Source organism: Amphibalanus amphitrite, unplaced genomic scaffold (assembly GCF_019059575.1).
Source record: "Amphibalanus amphitrite isolate SeventyFive unplaced genomic scaffold, NRLGWU_Aamphi_draft 000478F_arrow, whole genome shotgun sequence".
Lineage (NCBI taxonomy): Eukaryota > Metazoa > Arthropoda > Thecostraca > Balanomorpha > Balanidae > Amphibalanus > Amphibalanus amphitrite.
Window position 1 is genome coordinate 272,774 of NW_024881972.1, and position 22,320 is coordinate 295,093.

General features: G+C 52.2%; 1 protein-coding gene across 1 annotated transcript; it reads left to right on the top strand.

Annotated features, from left to right (window-relative positions):
• Positions 1–3,691: 3,691 nt before the first annotated feature.
• On the top strand, positions 3,692–9,748 carry LOC122392272 (toll-like receptor 6). The gene is made up of 3 exons (XM_043386961.1): positions 3,692–5,909; positions 7,021–9,079; positions 9,529–9,748. The coding sequence occupies exons 1-2, from the start codon at positions 3,882–3,884 to the stop codon at positions 8,836–8,838; spliced, it is 3,846 nt and encodes a 1,281-aa protein (XP_043242896.1). The 5' UTR covers positions 3,692–3,881; the 3' UTR covers positions 8,839–9,079; positions 9,529–9,748.
• The last annotated feature ends 12,572 nt before the right edge of the window (positions 9,749–22,320 follow it).

The window sequence follows — 22,320 nt, forward strand, 5'->3', positions numbered from 1 at the left end:
GTCTTCCTATCTGTCCAGCATGTCTGTCTATCTGTTCAACACGATTGTCTATCTGCGGCCCCAGTGCCCATCAGCACGTTCCGGTCCGAGCAGCCCATGCCTCCACTGGAGATTGACGAAACGGATTTTCACTGAAGCAGGGCCGGAATACAGAGGTCGACACAAGCCGTTTTCACGACGGACAATCTGGTGGATGCACCTAATTTGACCAAATCTGAACCAAACCTGAACGAAAGCTTTTTTAAATCAAGCATCTTTATATCATGAATTTGCTCGGTGTTTTAATCGATAATAATGTCTGACAATTTGACAAAGCAGGCAAGTAGTGCAGCCCTAGCTGAAAGCTACTAAGAAATACATTGAACCTAATTTGACCAAATCTGCACCAAATGTGTACCAGATTATCGTCGTGAAAACGGCTACAATATACCGGCCAATACAGCAAGCCCTGTCATCGCTATGGACAAGACATACAGACACTGAAAAAATGTAACTGCAACGAAATATATTTACAATTAAATGAAGAAGTGAGCAGTGCCTACCTTTTGACACTGACGAATAGCGATGAATGAGAACGCTGACGCACACATCAACGCTCTCGATATCAGCCAAGTGACACAGTTGTCATCCATTCCATCAATGCCTGACACTGTGTCAGGTCACAACCTCAACGCCTGCCATTGTGTGTTAGATCACACCTGTCAACACCCGCCACTGTGCCAGGTCACACCCGCTTAACGACAGACATCGGTCGGTCGGCCGGACGCGCAGCAGATAGCCGGTAGCTGCCTTGTCCTTGTCGACGATTGACAGCAGGACTCGTGTTCGATCAGCCGCTGACAGCAGCTGACGCGGCTGTCACAGCTATTAATGGCATATCGAGGAGCCGAGCAACGACCGACGATTGATGCCACGTTTGTCTTCATTGTGCTCAACCGGGCATAAATGCATGCTCGATGACCGTATTTGAAATTAAAACGGCTTGTAGAGGTGAGATTTAGACGAGTTATACGAATGCTCAAGTAGACAGGGCCATGGCAGATTCCAGTCGGCGTTTGGGTCACTGGTCTCGGTGTTTCCAATGATGAGTTTATCGTTTTTTTTTTCCAACTATCGAGGAGTGGTGGACATGGATTCGATGAGTATGTTTCTCTCCACCTCGCTGTAACGTCGCTGTACCATTGGTGTTCAGTTTCTCTGGTATAGAGAGCACGCATTTGTCTAAACATGTCAGATAAGCCCGACTTGTGTTGAACGGTATCAGGCAGACAGCGAGACTTACGAATTCAAATGTTAAGTGTGGATGATAAATGCGGTTCCTAGAGGTGAGAATGTGATGTTGGGCCATCAGAACATCATTATACAACTGTTTACGCTAAGGTCTCAGAAAAATATTGTAACTTGCGATATTTGTCTCCTAGACGTTATAAAAGAAGAACAATGGAGCACAGTCACATAACACCAGCAAGGGCATTAAAAGAGCACGTTAAAAGTATGGGAAAGCCATCCAACTTTATCAAATAGTTTCGCTTTTGATAATACCCTGTTCACAAAACCAGAGGTCATTCGGTCAGCTACAGGTCACTGACTTGGACCAAGCCACCCCAACCGACCCATCAACTTCCCCCAAATGTCGGCAGTGGCACGTGACCACTCTGATTCTGTCATTGCGTCGGCTGCCGCCTGTCACGTGACCATTCTGTCTGTCGCCACATGTCCCAGTCACAGAGTGTCGAAGACCACGTGACCTTAGTAGCGATTAGGCGCGATGCCCGGATTCCAATCCATCCCCAACTGACTGGCATTTTTCTTGGCCAGCTGTCGTCCGAGTCGTAAAACCTCTCCGCCAAACAACATCCGAGCCCGGCGCATTTAACCGATCGGGAGATCCTATCAAAAAATCTAAGTCAACACCTCCAGCTGAAATCCGACGAGAGCTGTCTCTAAGCCAGCTTTGGACAGCTAATCTGCTTGGACAGAGAGAACAGATATCAACCCAGGGGGCGGGTACAGACCTTAGTGAAGTCGAGGAAGGTTTGAGAGGTCAACGACTTGACAGGCAAGGACAAGATCATCAAGGTGTTGATGAATTCCAGGCTGCATGTTTTAGCAAGCTGCTTGCTTTATTGAATAAATATAACACGGGCAGCCCAGCTAGTTTTTGCTCATTGTCGCTTCCGAAATGAATGGCGATGTGAGATGTTTTCGCTGAACACTTCAGTATTGGGGCAGATCCAGCTAGATAGCCGATAAGAGGATAAGGCTGAAGGGTGCGAAGAATCCCTGTTTTTAGGACAATGACACGGATTCACAGGCCACTATTTTCGCATGTGGTGTATGCTCCACAGATGACAATCTTCCTCTTCGACGCCATGCGATAATCTTCTTCCACTTGAAAGAGTTCCTTGGAAAATGGGAAACCGGAAACCATCCGACTGATCCACACGCTAAATGATGCTTGACTTAAATTATCATTGTGCTCACATAATTGACAGACCGGTGCGCTATACTCAAATATGCACGTTAACTACCATCTATTATCATTCATCATCAAACACAGGTGTGCAAAAAGGATCAGCTGCCTTAGATCAAACGTTGGTACTCAGGTAAGTACCGTCTACAGACATCTGCGTCGATTCCATCTCCCTACAAAGATGCCAGCAGAAATCACACAGTCCCGCCGCTCATGCTCTACATCAGCCCAAAATGGTATTACTTTCTTTGTCCGCCATTGTAACTGTCGGGTAATTGGTAGCAATATACCTGACGGTGTTTCGTTCAGCATTGTTGACGTGCCATGCCACGGCCCGGCGCTGCACTCAGGCGTGTGTCGATGGTTGTCACGAAAGCCAGACTGGCTTCCTGCCGGGAGCGCCGCACGGCTGGAACGAAAATTGATGCCGTGCATAGCTCGTCAGGCGTATAGTTTGAGGCGGTTCGGGGTACAATGGCTTTCTGAGAAAAGTGACACAAAATGAGAGTGATGATGCGCCGAGTTTGATGCAATTTAAGCATGGAAAATGTATTTGTTTCATACCTGTTGCATACGATATACCTGGGTCAGGCAGAGTCACGAGCTCGTATTATTCGTGAGCCCTTCACACATGGCGCGGAATTGCGGCGCTCACTCGTTACAAGAATATTGAGTCGAATGCCAATGGAAAGGCCGAGCCGGAACCTTGTACTTCTTTATAGATAAAAGTATCTTACCAACAGAACCTTCCATGAATTGCATCGTGGAGTCAAAAGAAATGGTGGAGGATCCGATACCCCAATGGAAACGCGGACATTCCAACAATTCTTCTCACACTTGTGCACGTTTGCCTTGTCACCATCACAGACCGGCCATGAAACTGAATACCATTGTTATTTGTTTACAAAATGAAATAGCCGGAACGCGGACGCTCTGTGGCGAACGTCCACCAAATCACTGCCCTTTGTGCGAGTCATTGAGGCAATTTCGCGCATCATCCTTCGGAAACTACAATCACCACAGGCAGTGACCGATTCTTACCCCGTCCGCTGGCCGCCTCCGGACGGGGCGGCGGCGGCGGTTCGACTGTCTTGTTAGTACAAAAACCCACCGAGCTCCGCAATTAATTCCCGCCTAAATACCAGTGGAAATGGTAAATGGGGCCGGCCGTCCCCGCCCCGGGCTGCCGGGCCGGCCGGCGCGCGTCCGCGCCGCTCTGCGCTGAGGGCCGGCGCAGGTGGCGCCAGTGCGGGCCGCCGCCGGCGGTGGAGGGTGGCCGGCGGAACGGCGGCTCTCCGGCGCGACGGGCACACGGCCGCGTCAGTTGTCTGAGCTCGCTGGAGACGGGTGGGTGCGCTGTTCCACGCTCCGTGCCATGGTCCTCGCGCGGTGACCGAATTAGAGCAAGATGCGTGTCTCGGCTGTGATACTAGCGCTGGTGGTTGTGGTGAGCGCTGCGGACGATTATTGCGAGCCGACGGCGAAAGATTCGCTGCGGTGCTCGCTGGGCACACTGGACTCTGGGCGCGTCAATTCGACGAGTCCGAGCGATGTTAAACACCTGGAGATTACCTGCACAGAGCGATCGTACTTCCACGAGTTCTTCGATCTGTCATTCCTGCAGAGGTTCGTCAGTCTTCGGTCGCTGAGCATCGCTCACTGCAAGTTCAGCACGGTGAGGCCAGGAGCGTTCCTGGGATTCCCTCAGCTCCAGTCTTTGAGTGTGCGCACCTACAACACCGAGTGGTCGTCAGAGCAACTGCTGCTGGAACGCGGCTGCTTCGAAGGCCTGCGGTCTCTGGAGACGCTGGATCTGGGCGGCAACAACCTCTGGTCGCTGGAGGAGGACGTTCTCGGTGGACTACCGGCGCTGAAGCAACTGAACCTCACCGGTAACAAGTTCCAGGCTCTGTCTGAGCTGCAGCCGGCTGGCGTCAATGACGGCCTGCAGGTTCTGGACCTTTCACACAACAACCTCCTGGAGGTGCCGTCCACCGGTGTCAGGGCGCTGCCCGCTCTCAGGGAGCTCTACCTCTCCGGTAACGAGCTGGCCGTGATCCACGACGGCGCCCTCAGCGGTCTGCGCAAGCTCCAGGTCCTGGATGTGTCCAGCAATCAGCTGGTGGCACTGCCGGCCATGATGTTGAACGAGACTCGCCAGCTGCGTGAGCTGCGTGTCCAGAACAACAGCATCCGCGTGCTGCCGCCTGGCCTGCTGGCCGACCTGCCGCACCTTCTCACCGTCAACATGTCGAGCAACAGCTTGAACGCGCAGTGGATCAGGAAGGACACGTTCGCCGGCCTGTTTCGTCTGATTGTCCTGGATCTTTCAGGTAACCGGCTGGACTCACTGAGTCCAGACGTGTTTGAAGACCTCTCCAGTCTTCAGGTGCTAGATCTGAGCAACAACCAGCTGCAGACACTGCCGACAGGTTTGTTCACGTCTCTGAGCAACCTGCATACGCTGACGCTCTCTGGGAACAGCCTGAATCGTCTAGAGCCCGGCTTCCTGGCTGGTTTGCACGTGCTGAGCCGACTCAATCTTGATGACAACCGGCTGGCCGCCCTCAGTCCAGAGGTGTTCACGAATGTCACAAGTATCGAACAGCTCAGTTTGGCTGGCAATGAGCTCATCTTCTTCCCAGAGGCAATCAACCGACTCACGTATCTCCAGCAGCTGGACCTCAGTGCCAACTTCATCGGAGACATCGCCGGTGAGACGCTCAGGCCCTTGAAGCACCTCAGCTACCTGCGTCTGGCACAAAACAAGCTAACAAACATATCCGCGCACCTGCTGTCCAACCAAAGCTCGCTCACTATGCTCGATTTGTCTCAGAATGAGATTGCAAGCATCGACAGCGGCGCGTTTGACAAGGCCACTAACCTGAGGGCAGTCCGTCTGGATGCTAATCGGCTGCACAATATCAACGGCCTGTTTGCGAAGTTGCCGTCATTGCTTTGGCTCAATGTGTCTGACAATCAGATCGAGTTCTTCGACTATGCCCTCATCCCGACTGAGCTGCGCTGGCTGGACATGCACAAGAACCAGCTGCGCGAAATCGGCAACTTCTACAACCGCGAGTCCAAAATGAAGCTGGAGACACTGGACCTCAGTCACAACCAAGTGTCTCTGATCACCAGCGCTTCCGTTCCCGACAGCATCAAATACTTCATCATTGCCGGCAACCAGCTACTGACCGTGGAGCCGGGAACGTTCGAGAACAAATACCAGCTGATTCGTGCCGACCTGTCCTCGAACCAGCTGAGTGAGCTGGATCTGAACGCCGTCACTCTGCCCGTCCCTGAAGCTGCGGAAGGCGAGGACAACGAATCGGTTGCCGAGCTTCTGCTGGCTGGTAACCCGTTCTTCTGCGATTGCAACATGGACTGGCTGCTCAGGGTGGACACCATGACGCCCAAGCGGAAGTTCCCGAAGGTGAGTTTATCCCGAGTGTGCATGGAATGCTATGGCGAGACGACCTCGTGTGTGCATGAAATGCTGAGTGCATTGCAGACAGGAATGCGGATAGAGATGCGCTCGACTACTCAGTCCAGATTGGTCTGCATTCCCCAGGCTCGGCGCGGCGCGCGGAGGTGGATCCATTTGGCTTGGCGAAATTGCCATTTCGACTCTCGAGCAGAGCTTCTCAGTTGGTCCTCAAAACATTCTGCATCAGCTGCTCGCGTTCAAGGAAAGCTGTCCGGCAGTGTATACTAAATTCATGTCCTCCCTACCCTGTCTGCGCTCTCACGAATCCACCGAATTGCTCAGCATGAGGCTGAGCAAGCGGCTACCGCGCGCCAGATAATGTCAATGAATATTCAGTTACCTCGCCCCAGGGGCACCTGGCGGTTGGTGGCTGAAATTCATTGAGGCGGCAGACCTGCTGGGAGTTTATGGACTGATTTAATCCCCTTCTCCCCGCCGGGCGCCCTTTCGGGGAGATTATCTGTGAAACGCACCACACTCCGTTGGTGGGTAGGCCATTTGTATTCCATGATAATCTTACGCATGGGTCAGGTCGGTCGCAATTACCTTATGGTTTATGAAAACATATGACCTGTTATGTGGCGTACATGCATACATTCACGGCAGACTGTTTTTTTGGTAGACTGTATTTTATCCTAGATTCTTTATCAATGTCGGTGTGGGAGAAAAAGTGTGTGAAACATTTTTACACCACCCTTTATACAGCTGCCCCTGGATAGCCGGGACTTTTTGTCCCGGCTCATCGCCATGGTGGGGGGCCCGGGTGCCCTCAGCGCCGCTTCCACAGCGCTGGGGTTAATCTCACGCACCTAGTTTTTATTCAGTGTGATAAATTTTCCGGCTCTTTCACACGTCTCCCGATTTCCATGCGCTTTGAAAGGTCATCCCGGTGATTGCATTGATCGCGATGTTCATGTGCATATGAACGATTTTATAACGATCAATCGTAAAAATATCTGGTCCAACTTTACTGTCATGCTCATCGTTTTTATGACGCCGTATAATGAATCGTAAACCATACAAACTTTGTCGCTTAATGAAGCCTTTCTTTCGGCAGGTCCTGGACGGAGACCGGGTGATGTGCCGCCTGCTGCACTCGCCGAACCGTCTGACGCCGCTGCGGAAGACAAAACCGTCCGACTTCCTCTGCAACTACGAGCGCCACTGCTTCGCCCTCTGCCACTGCTGCAACTACGTGGCCTGCGACTGCGAGATGAAGTGTCCGGACGGCTGTTCCTGCTACCACGACCACACCTGGAACACCAACATGGTGGACTGCAGCCGCAGAGAGCAGGTGGCGATCTCCCGCGAGATCCCGATGGACGCCACGGCTGTGTTCGCTGACGGCAATAACATCCGCAGCCTCGACAGTCACACCTTCATCGGCAGGAAGCGCATTCGCCACCTACATGTCAACAACTCTAACGTCGAAGAGATCCAGAACCGCAGCTTGAACGGTCTCTCTGCTCTTCAAGTTCTCCGCCTCGAGAACAACCTCATATCCGAGATCCACGACTTCGAGTTTGAGAGTCTGTCATCGCTCCGTGAGCTGTACCTTCACAACAACCGGCTGCGCACCATACATCCGTCGGCGTTCTCCAAGCTCAGATCTCTCGAAGTGCTCACTCTGAGTGGGAACGAGCTGACCACCTACCCAGTCTGGCAGCTTTCAGCCAACTCCTACCTGGTGGAGCTGGCGCTGGCCAACAACCCGTGGTCCTGCGAGTGCTCGTTCTCTGCACGTCTCACCAGCTTCCTGGCTGACAATCACGCCAAGGTGGAGGACGCCGACTCCGTCCAGTGTGAGTACTCTGGGACAGCGCCTGACTGCAGTGCCGAGCTGGCCAACAAGTCGGTCCGCCGAGCCGATTCCTCGCGACTGCTACCACTCGTCCTGGTCGGTATCAGCGCGTTGGCCGTCGCCGCCGTCACCGCCTGCCTCGTCTTCCGCTACCGCGCCTGTGTGTGCGCTAGGCGGAAGGCCGCGTCAAGGAAGCCGTCCTACATGGATGCCGTCGGCGTGGCTGCCGTCACTCCTGATGTGGACAAGCTGTACGATGTGTTCGTCACCTATAGCGCTCAGGACACGCGCTTCGTCAATGAAGCGCTAGCTCCTGAGCTAGAGCATGCGGCGCCGGCCCTGCGGCTGTGTCTTCTGCGTCGTGACGCGCCCAACACCAGCTACCTGGGCGACGCCGTGCACCACTGCGTGCAGGCCTCGCGCAAGACACTGCTCGTCGTCTCGAGGAACTTCCTCGACAACGAGTGGTGCCGGTTCGACTTCAAGGCGTCTCACCTGGACGCTCTGCGGACTTCTCGCGGAATCGTGGTGCTGCTGTATGGTGTAGAGCGGAGTGCGATTGAGGGTGAACTCAAGACCCTCCTCAAGGGCGCGCCGTGCGTGACTTACGGTGAGCCAGACTTTTGGCGCAAGCTGCGCGGCCTGCTGCCGCAGTGTCGTGGCTTCAAGCACACCCTGCCGCACAGCGTCAGCGAGCAGTCGTACATGGCGCGTGTCTGCCGCGACAACACGCTGCTGCAGTCCATGCTGCAGAGCGACTCGTCGCCGACGTGCTCCACGGTCGTGTCGGACGACCGCTCCGACGACCCGGTGCACATCCGCTCCGACTCCAACAACCCGCTGGTGAGCAACGCCCAGCCGCTGCACAACAGCAGTTACAGCAGCATCCAGCCCAGCGAGCACACCTACATGACCATCGAGCAGTACCAGACGGCGGCCGGCGCGCTGCTCAGCCCCGAGGCCGACCTCTACAGCACCTTGGAGCCGGAGGTGCAGCCGCAGATGCCCTCTGACCCGGCGCACCCGAGTCATCTTTATCATCAACGGGAGCTGTCTCACTCGCTCTGGGTGTAGCCGTCGCTGGCTCGGTGTTGGACTGTTTCTCAGGCTGTGGTGTGGAGCGGGGCGGGCGAGTGCCGGACGACCGGCGGGCTCGTGTGACCCATCCCACCACCATGGGCGAGGCCGGTGGACTCAGACGTTTGGTCCGGCTGTGATCTCGGCCGCAGAGGCATCTTCCTCGGCATCAGGTCACTACTGCCGACACTGCTGCTGCTGTAGGAGCTCCACTACTCGTCCGACTAAAGCTGCTAAGGTGAGCTCGATTGACTAATCCCGGTTCATAGTCGTTATGATTATCGAATTTCTCTAACAACACTGTTCCAGTTCTCTCTTATTGTGTGTCAGAACTAGGCTCATGTATTCATGGTGTGGACGTTAAACCGGTCAATCTTCTCGTAGATTTGATCTCCCTTGTTACACTTGCCGTTCGTTCGCTCAACTGGGTCAGTCAAACCAGAAATCTAACAGGCTACCGCCGATAATCATGTATTTCCTGAACATACTCGCATGACGCCCCAAAAGCCGGGTATTACCGATGCTACGAGCCCCGGTTTAACGGTGTCGACTTCCTACAGTTGCGTGTTGCACGACATAATCCGGATCTAAACCTGCACATCGTGTTACAAATTATTATGCTTGTTTTACCCGTCACCTGCCGTGTTGAATGCCAACACAAAATCTGACTTTGATTCTATTCCACAGGTTTCTCTGCGGATGCACCAGCCGGTTGAGTGACCTGACCTGACCTGCATGGCCCTCTTCCGTCGCACCATGCGGTACCGGACCACCAACCTACTCTCGGCGGCCGGGCCGGTCCTCGCGCCAGATAAAGGGTCTCGTCCAAAACAAGCTAGTCATGTATGCAAGTGGTGAACCGAGTATTATACCCACCTATGTTCTGCTAATACAAATGATGAAGATGTCCATTGTTTTCTCGCTGCTGACGAGGGTGTAACGGGAATGGAGTGAGAGCAATGACGGAGGCCGTATTTGGGGAGCGCAATATGTAGAAGTAGGACCGTGCAGTGTGCAATTAAGGTCTAGAAACGCTGCACAATTCGTCAGGACTCCGGTTAAACTCCTCTCTTCCTCGGTCCTTCTCTTCGGTAACCACAGAACACTCAACAATGTCCACTATCAACTAAAACCAGCACCACAGAAACGCATCCATGCTCATCGGATCTTCTTTTTCTGTGTGTCTGTGTGTCTGTCTGTTTCTGTCTGTCTGTTTCTGTCTGTCTGTTTCTGTCTGTCTGTCTGTGTCTGTATGTGTCTGTGTCTGTCTGTCTGTGTCTGTATGTGTCTGTGTCTGTCTGTCTGTCTGTCTGTCTGTCTGTCTGCCTGTCTGCCTGTCTGTCTGTCTGTCTGTCTGTCTGTCTGTCTGTCTGTCTGTCTGTCTGTATGTCTGTCTGTCGCCGGGTTCAGCTCCCGCCTCCTGGGGCGCCACGGGTGCCTGTTACCGGTACTGCCGGCCGAGCGCACTGTCATGTAGCCCTGAGTGCGGACATAATGACGCAGCACTCTGTCAACCACCTGGTCATCAGCAAAAACGCCGACCGAAACGAGCGGGTATAGCTCACCGGACCCGTCGGCTCGGCAGCGATAAAGATAACGGTAGGATCTATGCCGGAACATTATACAGATGAATGACGTTATGCCGGCCAGAGCTGGAGCGATCAATTATCCACAAGATAAATAAACAATTAATGACGGTGCTTGGTTGCAGTGTTATGATCCGAAAGACATATGAGAAGTGATTTGAGATCAGCAAGCATACGGTACAACTAATGTCAACATCGTTTATGCATATGGATAAATCAGATTGCTTGAAGCCTGTGGCGAATGCTGCTAAACAACTGTTCACAGTTCTAGATATCAAATTCGTCTTATCTCTTCCAGCAACATTGACTTAGGCTAGGTATATGCATGTCTGACACTTAAATGCAGCACCGTGTTATGATTCATTTTCGCATATTCGTATAAGAGAAGTCTGCGACTCTGGCCATTTCCTGCAGTTCCCTCCAATATTCTGCCATCCCCGACAGACTCGGGCCGTTCCGCCGCCGTTCTAGCTCCACTTCCGGCTACTTCCGGCCACTTCCGGTTACTTCCGGCACGAGTCGCCGAGCAACAGCCGGCAATACAGACACGAGCTCTCCGCCACGTGTCACGCGCCACGGGCACACGTGCCGGTCGGCTCGTGGAGCCGTGTTTACCAGTGCCACACAATGCCACATGACTGTTGGTCGGGCATAGGGTGGCGAGCTTCATCAATAGATCAGCCGGCGAGCGGTCACAGACGCACTGCTCGCGAGCGCTGCTAATGGATTGCTCCTGCCGCCCACTGCCGACCGATGGAGCATTGCGCGACGTGCGTGTGCTGTTTGCCGTTCATAATAACTGGATGTCGCCGTGGATACATCAATCGGCTCGGAGAGCGCTGTGCCGCGCTGCTGACAGTTTATTGTCCCTGGGGCTCCACAGTGGCGGCACAGTCATCAGCCGGCGTATGGATAAATGGTGACTGGATGTGGCGAACAGAATACGGAACTGAGTTCAAGGATACCTATCTGTTAAAATTAGAGCTCTGCCTCGTTTCAGCACGAGAGAAGAAATGGCATGTTATAAAAGGTTTCACATAATACACAATGAAAAACATCAACTCAATTTTATAAAGGTTTGCTTTTAAGCGTAGCTGGTTTTGCGAAAGATTTTAGCATTAATAGCGTAAATCAGATAATTGCCCATTTTAAGTCGAGCACACAGGGACCACCAAGCCAGCTCCAGACATTATCGGGCCCTCCACCGAAGCCACTAAGTTAGTATTGCGGAGGTCTCTGCGACAACTGCACCCTGGGGACCCCCGTGGCTAACCGACCAGCGCTCGCGGCGGTGCCTGGGGCAGTATGGTCGGCGGATGGCGGCAAGCGGCACCCCTCTGGTCCGCCGATTTGCGATGCATTGAAGTTTGGGGACCGACGCCGGAGGTCTATGTCGTCCGTTCATATCTCGCCCGCCGCCAGCCGGTATCGCCGCCAACATCGCTGGGGACGAGTCGAGCGGAGGCAGCGCGCACGGCGGACCGGATATCAATGATTTTAATTAGCGAGCTGACTGGCAGGGAGCTGCGGGATAACCGCACTCAATCAGGCGGCAGAGAGGAGCAGTCCGCCGATTCCGCTCCCCCTCTCTCTCTCTGCTCTCGGTCGCGCTCGGCGCAGCTAATCAGAAACTGAGTCAGATGTGATGAATCAGAGTTGAGTCGCAACGGCGGATAGAAGGAGGGTAAAAAAGTGAGATAGATCCATTGCAGGCAGAAATCACCCTGCGAATATCAAACAGACGTCGTGGCAAGTTGTGTTTGCTTTGAAGGCTGGACAGACTAACTACGATTAAATCGACATCGGATGGCTGAGTGAGGCGCGATGGAGCTGTAACTCAAATACAAGGAGATTTGTGCGTAATCAAGACACACTGCGAAAGTGCGTAGTGGAGCATCGATGAAATACGATTGGCGCTGCACCACTGCATTGAGACAGCGAATTTCTTTGAACAGCCCTCGTACTGGCAGGTAAAGTAGATGACCCATTTATCGTCACACACGTCTGGTGCCTCCCGGGACTGTCGGAATCAAATCGGATTAAAGTACGCTAAATTGCCAATCTCTGAACCGTAAGAACTGGTGCGCTGACAGGAACAGAAGCTCTCGGAAGCCCAGTGGACTTCCCTCATTTATTATGCAGACTTTGCCGACTTAGATCGAATGGAAAATGAGGGAAACAGATTCAAATAGCAACATCAGCCAATCATGGCTTGATATGTTCTCGAGACCATGACAGACGATAACGAATTATTATAGTGAGTCAGCAATCTATTTGCATTATTAAAAATTTCTATTTTACAGCTTTTATCATCCAACCAAATAGCTTGAAAGTAGAAAAATGCATACAAAGATGCCAGGTCCCTCTTCAAGCCATCCTTACGTTATACATATTTTCGCGGACAGATGACTATTGCTTAGCCTTTCTATTACATTATTCGTTTCCTTTTTAAGTTGTCTTCTTGCATTGCTTTGATGAAATGTCTGCGTTGCCTTACTGAAATTGACGTGCAAGCAGAATAAGGCAGCATGTAAACAAACCTGTTCAGAGCTGCTGCTCGGGATACGTTTGTGCCCCTGGGGCTCTGATTAAAGTGGGCACTCTCCTCAGACATGCTCACACGGGTCTCTCCGTTCATCAAGCATATATGCCAGCCAGAGTCCGCGGCTCCCTGCTGTAAGCTTGGGTTCTTGGGCTCAGTCGCGACGCTCCCATCTCCTAGCTGAAGGCCACTCCGACGAGCGCAATCAATGTTTAAATGTATCATATCCACAGCCAGTGACATTCGCCAGCGTTTCAGTGCCAGTTTGCTGGGATGGACAGCCGCTGAACTCCGAGCGGCCCGAGGCAGCCGTCGGATGGAGGGTCGTATCATGAGCGTGCCTCATTTCGATCCCTGATTTCATGACGGCATTTAGACTTCTAAATTGTGACACGCTACAGACCAGTCCATGTGTCATGTCTGTATGTACTCACCACTCACCAACCCTGACGACAGTTAAGATAAAAAAAGTTAAAATAAACAAACGTCTCTCGGAAGTTAAAATAAAATATCCAAATATTTGCAGCTCACAATCGCGTTTGGAAAAAAATTGCAAGCACCCATGTCTGAATAGCGTGACTGGCTGACAAAGATAAGCATTGGTAAGCAGAACTGATCAGCACATCTTGGAAAATTTGTATCTTCATCTGAGCGATGTCATTCGACCCTTCTTGAACAACTCCTCTAGGTCATGAACTTTATGGCTTTCACCAGAACCAGAAAAGGGCCGGCACAAAAAGCTCCAGTATAGGCTGGCGACGCCACCGGCACATGCTGTGACCGGATGTCTCCTCTCCAGCACAACGAGCCCAGTGTCTCGGCCAGTCCCTTCGGACACTCGGCACAGATGACGTCATCAAGGGCTGCTACCTCACAGGATGCCGAACGGCCGTCCGTCAACATTAGCCGAGATGGCCATGGCTGTAAAAAGAGCGTCGCAAACGCGGTTTTACAGCCTGAACGAACGGTGCGTGCCATAAACCCCCCAGTAGCAGGCCGGTGCGCCCGGGGAAGGGACCGACCCACCCTGTCCGGACGACCTGCCCCAATCGTCGGCAGGCTGTTCCCGTCTGCTTCTGATTTTCCAAGGACACGTGCGGGCCATGAGGACAGTGGAACATGTGAGCGAAGTGGACATAAAGGTTCGCTCAGGTCCTAGCGTAGTTTATACACCATGTGCTGGGGTTCTTGTGCTCTGAAGTTTGAAAGGGAGCTTCGTGTGACGGAACAGCGCTCCTGTGTTCAAGAGGTCGGTGTAGCTAACATGGGAAATAAATTGCCCTGGATACAAGGATCGCCGTTCTGTAGTCACGCTCATTTCTACTTCTTGGGTTATTTCGGGGAAGCGGCAGTATGGCAACGTTCGACAGCGACTCTGTTGTTGGGCCATCGCGCATACACGAGAACACTCAGACGTGCGTTTTGCTTCTTTATTCTGCCAGCGTAGTTCGGTTTCGGGTCCCATACAGCGAACCAAATGACGACGAACTCAGACACATCGTTGTCGAACTCAAAACTGCGTGCAGCTGGAAGAAGCAAGAAGTGCATCAACAGCCACAGTGGGCACAAAACAGCAACAATTTGTAGTTTTGGACGTTTTCGATACCTACACCATCAAGGTTGGTAAGGCTATTAGTGGATTTATGAGTGGTCGTGAGAGATAAGGAGTGCCATGACAAATAAGAAACACGAAGAGAGGCGTGACGGCTCCCAGATTTTTATGCTGGTGCTCGTCCAACGGGAATAAAAACGTAACTTTTTCGTTCTTCTGAAGTAAAATAAAGGAGACCCCAAGCCTTATGCACGCAAGCGACTCCGCCATGCTAAAGAAGGTAAGGCTGCACGCAATAAACAGCCATCCAATGAGCTCGTTTGCTTATACATCAACGCATGCAAAAGAACAATGTGAATAATGGGTGTGGTAAAGTACTGCGTCTTGATTGCACTACATTGAAGCAATATACAGTTTTACTGTAAAAACAGCTACAAACAATTTCAGACGTTTGAAAACAGTACAAAACATTAAAAAAAACAGATGCATTTCAGACGAAAAAGCGAGTGAGTCTATCTGAACTGGTTGGTGCTGGATATGCTTTGTGCCATGAGCTTTTGGGCTGGATGTGATATTCAACTCAAGAGCCCTTGACGATGACTGCGATGCTCGATATCACGGCACGGAGACCACCCAAGTAAGGCAATCTTTCCTGAACAAAGAACCTCCAATCGATAATACAATCCGGCCAGTGATGCTTTTTCTCATCCTATAGCTCATTTAGCTCTTCCATCGTTGCCAGAAAACCCACACCCACACCACCCTCGTTATCTTCACAGAATTGCAATCCGCCTACTCCTGCGGGCTGTGCTGGAAAACACACACACTCAGCCGGTAATGACCTCCATAAAAACGACAGCGCTGTATATCATCACCCGCCGACCGCAGCATGTTTCATCGGGACCGTTTCGGTGACGGTGGATACTCCCCAAACCGCTGCGCCGCTCGCTGCGGTCCCTGCCGCGATCATTAGCCCGTGACTGCCGGAGGCGCCCGGCAACTTCAACGGCTCTCACCGCGCTGCCCACGCCGCCCATAGCTCACCCGGTAAGCAGAAGCGCTCACCGCCGCTGCGCCGGCTCCGGAAAATGCTCGCGCAGTGCACGGGCGGTACATCCCGCCCCGCCCCGACTGCGGGAACGGCCGCTCATTAACTGCGCACTGATTGCACCATCAGTGTCACGGCGACACGACTCGGGCTGGACGTATCGCGATGGATGGCCGATGCAGCATTCGCAGAGGCCGCCAGCGCAGGACAGGTAATTGCGAGGGGCTCGGGGTTCGGAGAGGGGAACAGGCCCCGACGGGTGTGTTGAGGTGGCCAAGGTGTGGGGCAAAGATGACCTCAGGGAAGTGGCGTTCTTTTAGTGTGACGTGGAGCCTGCAAAGTTAGCTCTAGTGGCACGGAGTAAAATATTTATTATTAATTTGTGGGTACGTCTGCTAACGCGCATAAATTGCGCATGTACACAAATTGCACTTCAGGCATAAGGCTTCAAGATAAAACTGTTTTCGCCAAGGTTTATATTCACTTTTACGATGGCATAAGGATATCATTTTGGGCCGTCTAACTTATGAAACAGAGCAAAGTCAATGAAAGCAGACGTCACTTGGAGGTGAACATATCTGACACATTGAATCACATGTGTCTGATGATCGCTAAACAACGTATGCCTCGCCATAACTCAGGCCCCGGGGCGGCAGCACCCCTGACATGTAGTCATTCCACATCATCAGTCACCGCACCGCACCGCACTTTTGAACCGACACACTGTCCTGACCCGGGGCCGCCTAACCCGCGCCGGGTTGCGACACTGTACGAGCGCCGCCGTTTCCGAGTGGGAGCCCATTGAATATGCATTACAGAGCGGTAACAAGCCGCCTGTACTACCGCCAGAGGACTGCGGTAATTGGTAAACAACGGGGCGGGCGGCACGTCGCCTACCGACAGCCGCCCCATGCCCCCGTGCATCGGCGGGGCAGACCAGAAGCCGGATAAATATCCAGTTCCCCGCCGCCGGTGAACGAATAATAGCCGAGAGCGACGCAGCGCAGGGAGAATCGATGTTTATATGGGCATCAGCATTTAGTAATGAGACTTTTGTTTATTTATCGCTGAAGGTTATTTGCACTAAGTCTTTCCGCAGACATTGTCTTGTGAATATGAATTTGGTAGTTATTACGGCTAATGAGCAATGATTGTAGCGCAATCTTTGGGGCGTATGTTTGCTCGTGGCGTGCATTTGACAACCATTTTGCAGTAATTGATTTTATGGCATATAAAATAGCAGCAAGATGTTCTTGCTCTCACCATCACCGCATGAAATGAAAGTCATCCTATATTGTTTAGGCTTAGAAGTTAGGATTTTATTTGATTTCATTTTCTCACGTGATATTGCGTTATATATTCTATTTACGGGTAAGGAACATAAGAATTAGAGAGAAAACATACAACTCTTAAATATGAAAATCAAGCTAAGTAGCCTAAAAAACGTCACAGAAATCAAGCTGAGCAAGACTCATCATGCGTCTTACGATCACATCTGCGTCCTTAACCTGCAGAGCGCGACAATTCTGCAATCCGCGGCAGTTCCGGCGCATCGCGGCAGTCCTGGCGCCTGCTCCGCGCGTCTACCGGGCGAGCCAAGCCTGCTCGCCGTCCAGAGAGACGGATCATCCTCGACGAGATGAGATTATCCCCCGAGCATATCTCAGTGTCAGCGGCGGATAAATTGAGGTGCAGGTGCAGCCAACGAGCACACAGCGGGACATGCATGACTGGCGCACGCGTCTTCTCAGACGAGCCGACGAGAGAAGGGGTGAGCGGGGTGGGTGAGAGCGGCACCACGTGCCAGGTCAGATGGAGGGGTGAACCAACGCGGGCGGGCAACGCGCATAACCAGCGCAGGCGGACAACGCACCTAATGTGGGACGCTGAATGGATGCATACTTCGCGAAGAACTTTCGCGGCAAGTGATCAACAATTTCGGAGAATTCTGCTACGGGAATATGATTTCTGAAGTTAACAGATCAAGTTTACCAGTAGGTACAAGTTACCGACCTAGGTACAAATTTGCGTTCTTTTTTGTTGTCCCTTTTCTATAACTTTTTGAAGAAAATACGCGGCAAACGCACCATACAAAAGAAGAAGAGTAAAATAGCACTAGGCCTTGACCGCTGCATAAGATCCAAAGCGCAGTTGGTGGTAGAGATCTAAGCCACACGACGGGCGTGGGAAGCAGTCGGTCACCGTAAGCCGCTTACACCGGCCGTTCAGAGCTCCATCCGCTATGAGAGACGACTGTTTGCAGCCTCTGAGCCCCAGATTGGTGGCAAGTTTAATTTCTGAGCCCCCGCACAGCAAGACCGAAAGCCTGTGTTTTCAGTCTAAGCTTGCAGGAAGGACGAAGATCAGTCAAACTTCATGGGAATTCTGACGTTGAGTAAATCAGAGCTAAGGAGCAGAGAGTTGGAAAGAGGATATGTTGCCTGAGCTCAGCCAGCTAATACCACCTCCGTCGCTCCGAACAATACTAGATTCTAGAATGCCGAAAGCCAACCAACCGGTTTCATTTCGGGTTTGGATTGCGGCCGATATCGTGGTGCAGAGATAACGTGATGTTGTCCAATCCCGCGGCGCTGGCCGGCTGTGACGTTGTTCTACATACATAGTTATATACCCTGGCTGTGACGTGGCGTGGTATTCAAGTACCGGGAATATGTCGCTCTTCACATTTAGACCGGAACCGAGAGTGCGCATTGGACCGGATGTGGTACGTGACGTCATCGATGTGATACGTTACTGAGTGATCGAGCGGTGCTCTACGAAATATGGTGGATATTTACCACGAGAAATGAATGAAATACAGCTAGTTCATACTTGACGTGACACGAGCCACGCTCACCAATACGTTAGCTATATACGACTTTGGGAAATAATATGTCAGGCTTCAATACGTACTTTGCAGCTTGGCATATAGTCGAATAAGGCTCGAGACAGCCCATTTCTTGTTCCTTTCACAGTGGGTGAGGAACAAGCCTTTGGAAGAAAGAAGGGGTCCTTCTGTGAACTTTGTTTCCATTTACGCTTCCGACTTTGGTTTGTGGAAAATAGAAAATCGAACAGCTGGGATACACGGGACCATAGGGAGACACGGGTGGCAGTTGGAGACCGAAGATACGGATGGAGATCAGCTCCACTCTCCCGTTGAAGACAACTGAGACACGAGAGGCATGGGGGAGACAGACGGAGACCAGGGAGACAGCGGTGAGGCGACACTCGGAGACCAGGCCCACTCTCCCCCGGAGACTAACTGAGACTATCTGAGACAGAGGAGACACGGACAGACAGACAGGGGAGACAGGCGGAGACCAGGCCCCCTCTCTCCCCCGGAGACAACTGAGACAGGGACACAGCCGTCAGACGGAGACCGCGGAGACAGACAGAGGCGACAGACGGAGACCAGCCGCCCGCTCTCTACCCCGGAGACTTACTGAGACAGGGAGACACGAGAGACATGGGGGAGACAGACGGAGACCAGGGAGACAGGGGCGAGGCGACAGACGGAGACCAGCCGCGCTCTCTCCCCCGGAGACGGGCACTCAGTCGGCCGTTTCCGCCGCGTCATTTCACATATCCAGCCGAGCAGAAGCGCTGACGACCGGTGACAGTTCCGTCCCCGACGCCCCCCCCCCCGCGCCCCCACCCCTCTCCGGACCGTCGTGGGACCAGACTTGATTTGACTGGGCCGGGTGCCCTCAGCCAGTAAACGCGATAATGGAGGAGCGCATTGTCCGTCATAACTTTGGGGTGAAATCTCATTATGAGCGAGGCATTTTTGGCGCAATGGGCGTTGGTAAGCCTCAGAGCTGTTGATGGTAGGATTAGGTCGGGGAGCTGAGAAAATGAAGATGCTGGGCACCTAATCAATATTCGTCTTTGGTACCAACTTTGACGGAAATAAAGTCGACGCTGCCATACGATTTGCATAAATATTTTGAGGCTAACCGTCAAATATCCTTGGAATTTTCATAACGCATAATTTTGCAATAGTTTGGAAAGTAGTGAGGAAATGAGCCCAGACTCCTTCCGCGTAACCACTGCGTGCAGAAGCCGGCAAAGGCTTGATAAACAGTAAACACGCATGCACTCAAATGCTAGCTTGCTATTTCCCAGTCGCTCATCGCTATAGCCGTCCGCTGCATATGCCTTATATGTGGTTGTCCATTGCTGGCCGCTCTTGACTGGTGCCCGCTGCTTAGTTGCGACTTGCGAGTCGCTAGCCAGCCATCGTTAGCCGCCTGTATTGAGTTTCTCGTTGTTTGTTACTCTTCGCCTTTGCCGATCTCTTCTCGCCACCCGCCACTCGTCAGGGTGGGTCGCTAGGAGGACTCCCATGGACCTAGTGTTACACCACACAGCGCTTCACCATGCCGTCTGGCCACTCGAGGCTCGCCTGACGGAGTCTGATGGAAACGCCGGTGTAAATCTATCGCCAAACAGTGGCATTGTGACAGAGAGCCACCCAGCCGGCCCACCATACCGGCACACGGCACATCCGCTCCATCATAAATCTCTGGACGACAAAGCGGCCGGCGCGGCGGGCTCGGAGGTTCTGTAGGAAGGCCAGTCATTCGACCCGCACAGACAGCCGCCTCGTATTGTGGCGCAGTGACGGTGATTCGACAAACAGAGGAGCAGCCGGTCGGTGGTCTCAAAGGTGGTCGCTTTACCGGCGGCGGAAGGCCGTGGCGGCGGGGCGGCGGGCGGTGAGCGGTGCGTGGCGGGTGGCAGACGCAGCGGATGCGACGGGTGGCGACAGACCTACAGCACCGCCATTCGTCTTCTGACGCTGATATTTGCCCACACTTCGCAGCAGTCAGGGTGCTGGCGTGCCTTCTGCTGACTTGGATTCTATTCGGCTAAGAGACAGGCGAGACTGGAAATTCAGCAGCGAAACAGCGTAGCTAACACGGTTGCGACAAGCTTACCGTAGGCGAAAAACGAGACGCACATTTACATTGTGAGGCAAGCATATTTGCTTACTGGCACTGGAGTATCGTGTGAAGACACCCATGTGGAAAGCTGCCGATAATCGCGGAGACTTCGAAACTTGGGCAGAGATATTAGGCAATCGGTGATGTTTAACCGATAGACCATCGTGAAATAAGAAAAACAACTACCAATGGCTATCGTAAAATATTTTGGGAGCAATTAAAAACCACAGAATCCACGAAACGATAATATATCGTGTACATTTTGATCCACCGTTCTGCAGCAATCGTTAACGTTTTAAAATTATTCATATTCACTTTTCACAAACAATGAGAATCAGTTATCGACAACGGACATTTAAATGCAGCCCTAAACCCGTGTGAAGTCCCATACGACCCACAACTACTCGAGTCCAATATCGCGGGCCAGACGGTGATCGACCCGAATCTGCACCTCTGACAGACGGATTCAGCCATCAACCGGAGGGACCGATGACCCCTGACTGTCTGTGTATCCCATTAGAGGGGATCCGGCTCTGTTTGTAGAGCCCACAAAGACACAGCCGCACCGTGGTGTGCGAGACGCTCAGGTGGCTAACAAAGGGAATGTCCGATGGCCGGCCGTAGGGTTGATGTCCCACCTGGCTCTCTGCCAGCTTGAGATACGTCACGTGCACTAAAGGAGGCATATTGGATCATTGGTGCTTTGATTGGTTCTGGTCATTTTGCTGTGGATCTGGACGCTAAAAAAAACTTGTGGAGTTTGGCGCTCACACCACTATCATGACGCTGTTTCCTTGTCATTCATGCCACGAGGACTTCACTGGTTGTGTTGGTCTCATGAAATTATTGAAGAAGAACCGGTCACTTCGTGTGAACGCCATATTACTCACGCTGTTTTGCTTATCGCCGCAGGGCTGGACACTTCCGAGAACACCATTATCGCCGGGTTCATAGTCACAGAGCATGACACATGAAAGGAGAAACAAACAAGTATGGCCTCGCGACACAGGCACCCACCAATCTTCTCGTAAAACCTGACACGGTAATTCGCTAATTAGCCATCAAAGCTTGTTTTAGCCGTCCTCCGCTGGAAAAGAAGCCCCGCACCAGAAGCACTTAGGTCCGGACAGTGGCACTTATTGTCGCGGCGATTGTGGAAGGTCTCAGCGGATGTCATGGCCGAACAGCCGGGACTCTCGCCTCAGTGACATCTGAATACAGGAACGCCGAGTTATGGTGCCATCGAGGAAGAGTGTGTCAGTTTATGGACTTCGGAGACCTTGAACTGTGACCAGACGAGAAATAGTTTGTGATCGAGTAAATTGTTAACGAATGTAAGTTGAGACTGGAGATCATTTTTCAAATTAAATACTCCACAACGCATGACCCTTATGTTGTTTGCCGTAGCTATGTCAAAAGGGGCGACTGTCTTTTTTTTAAACCCTATTAGTGGCAGGGGGGGGGGGGGTTGTTTTCATCCACCCCTCAGGTTTCTTCGGGAATATCTCCAAAACCGCTGAAGCTACGATGCTGAAATTTTCTGACTTTTCCTAAAACTAAATTGGGCACATTCCCTGAAAATTTCAAGTTCATAACTTTACCAGGGGCGGCTCCAGAGCACTGGGAATTGGGGGGTCCTATTCGTGAAGCGAGTCATTTGGGCGAAGATCACGATGCTGATGTATTATAACTGTATGCACCAGTTTTACGAACAGTGAATGAAAGGTATCATGTGATAACATATACAAAGTTATTGTGCATCCTCTTTTGACACGTTTTTGCTTTAGTAGGCGGATCCAGGC

Excerpts from the sequence above, each read along its gene's own strand:
- LOC122392272 (XM_043386961.1), top strand. The coding sequence starts at position 3,882 with ATGCGTGTCTCGGCTGTGATACTAGCGCTGGTGGTTGTGGTGAGCGCT. Across the intron at positions 5,910-7,020 it reads CCAAGCGGAAGTTCCCGAAG|GTCCTGGACGGAGACCGGGT; the intron begins GTGAGTTTATCC and ends TTCTTTCGGCAG.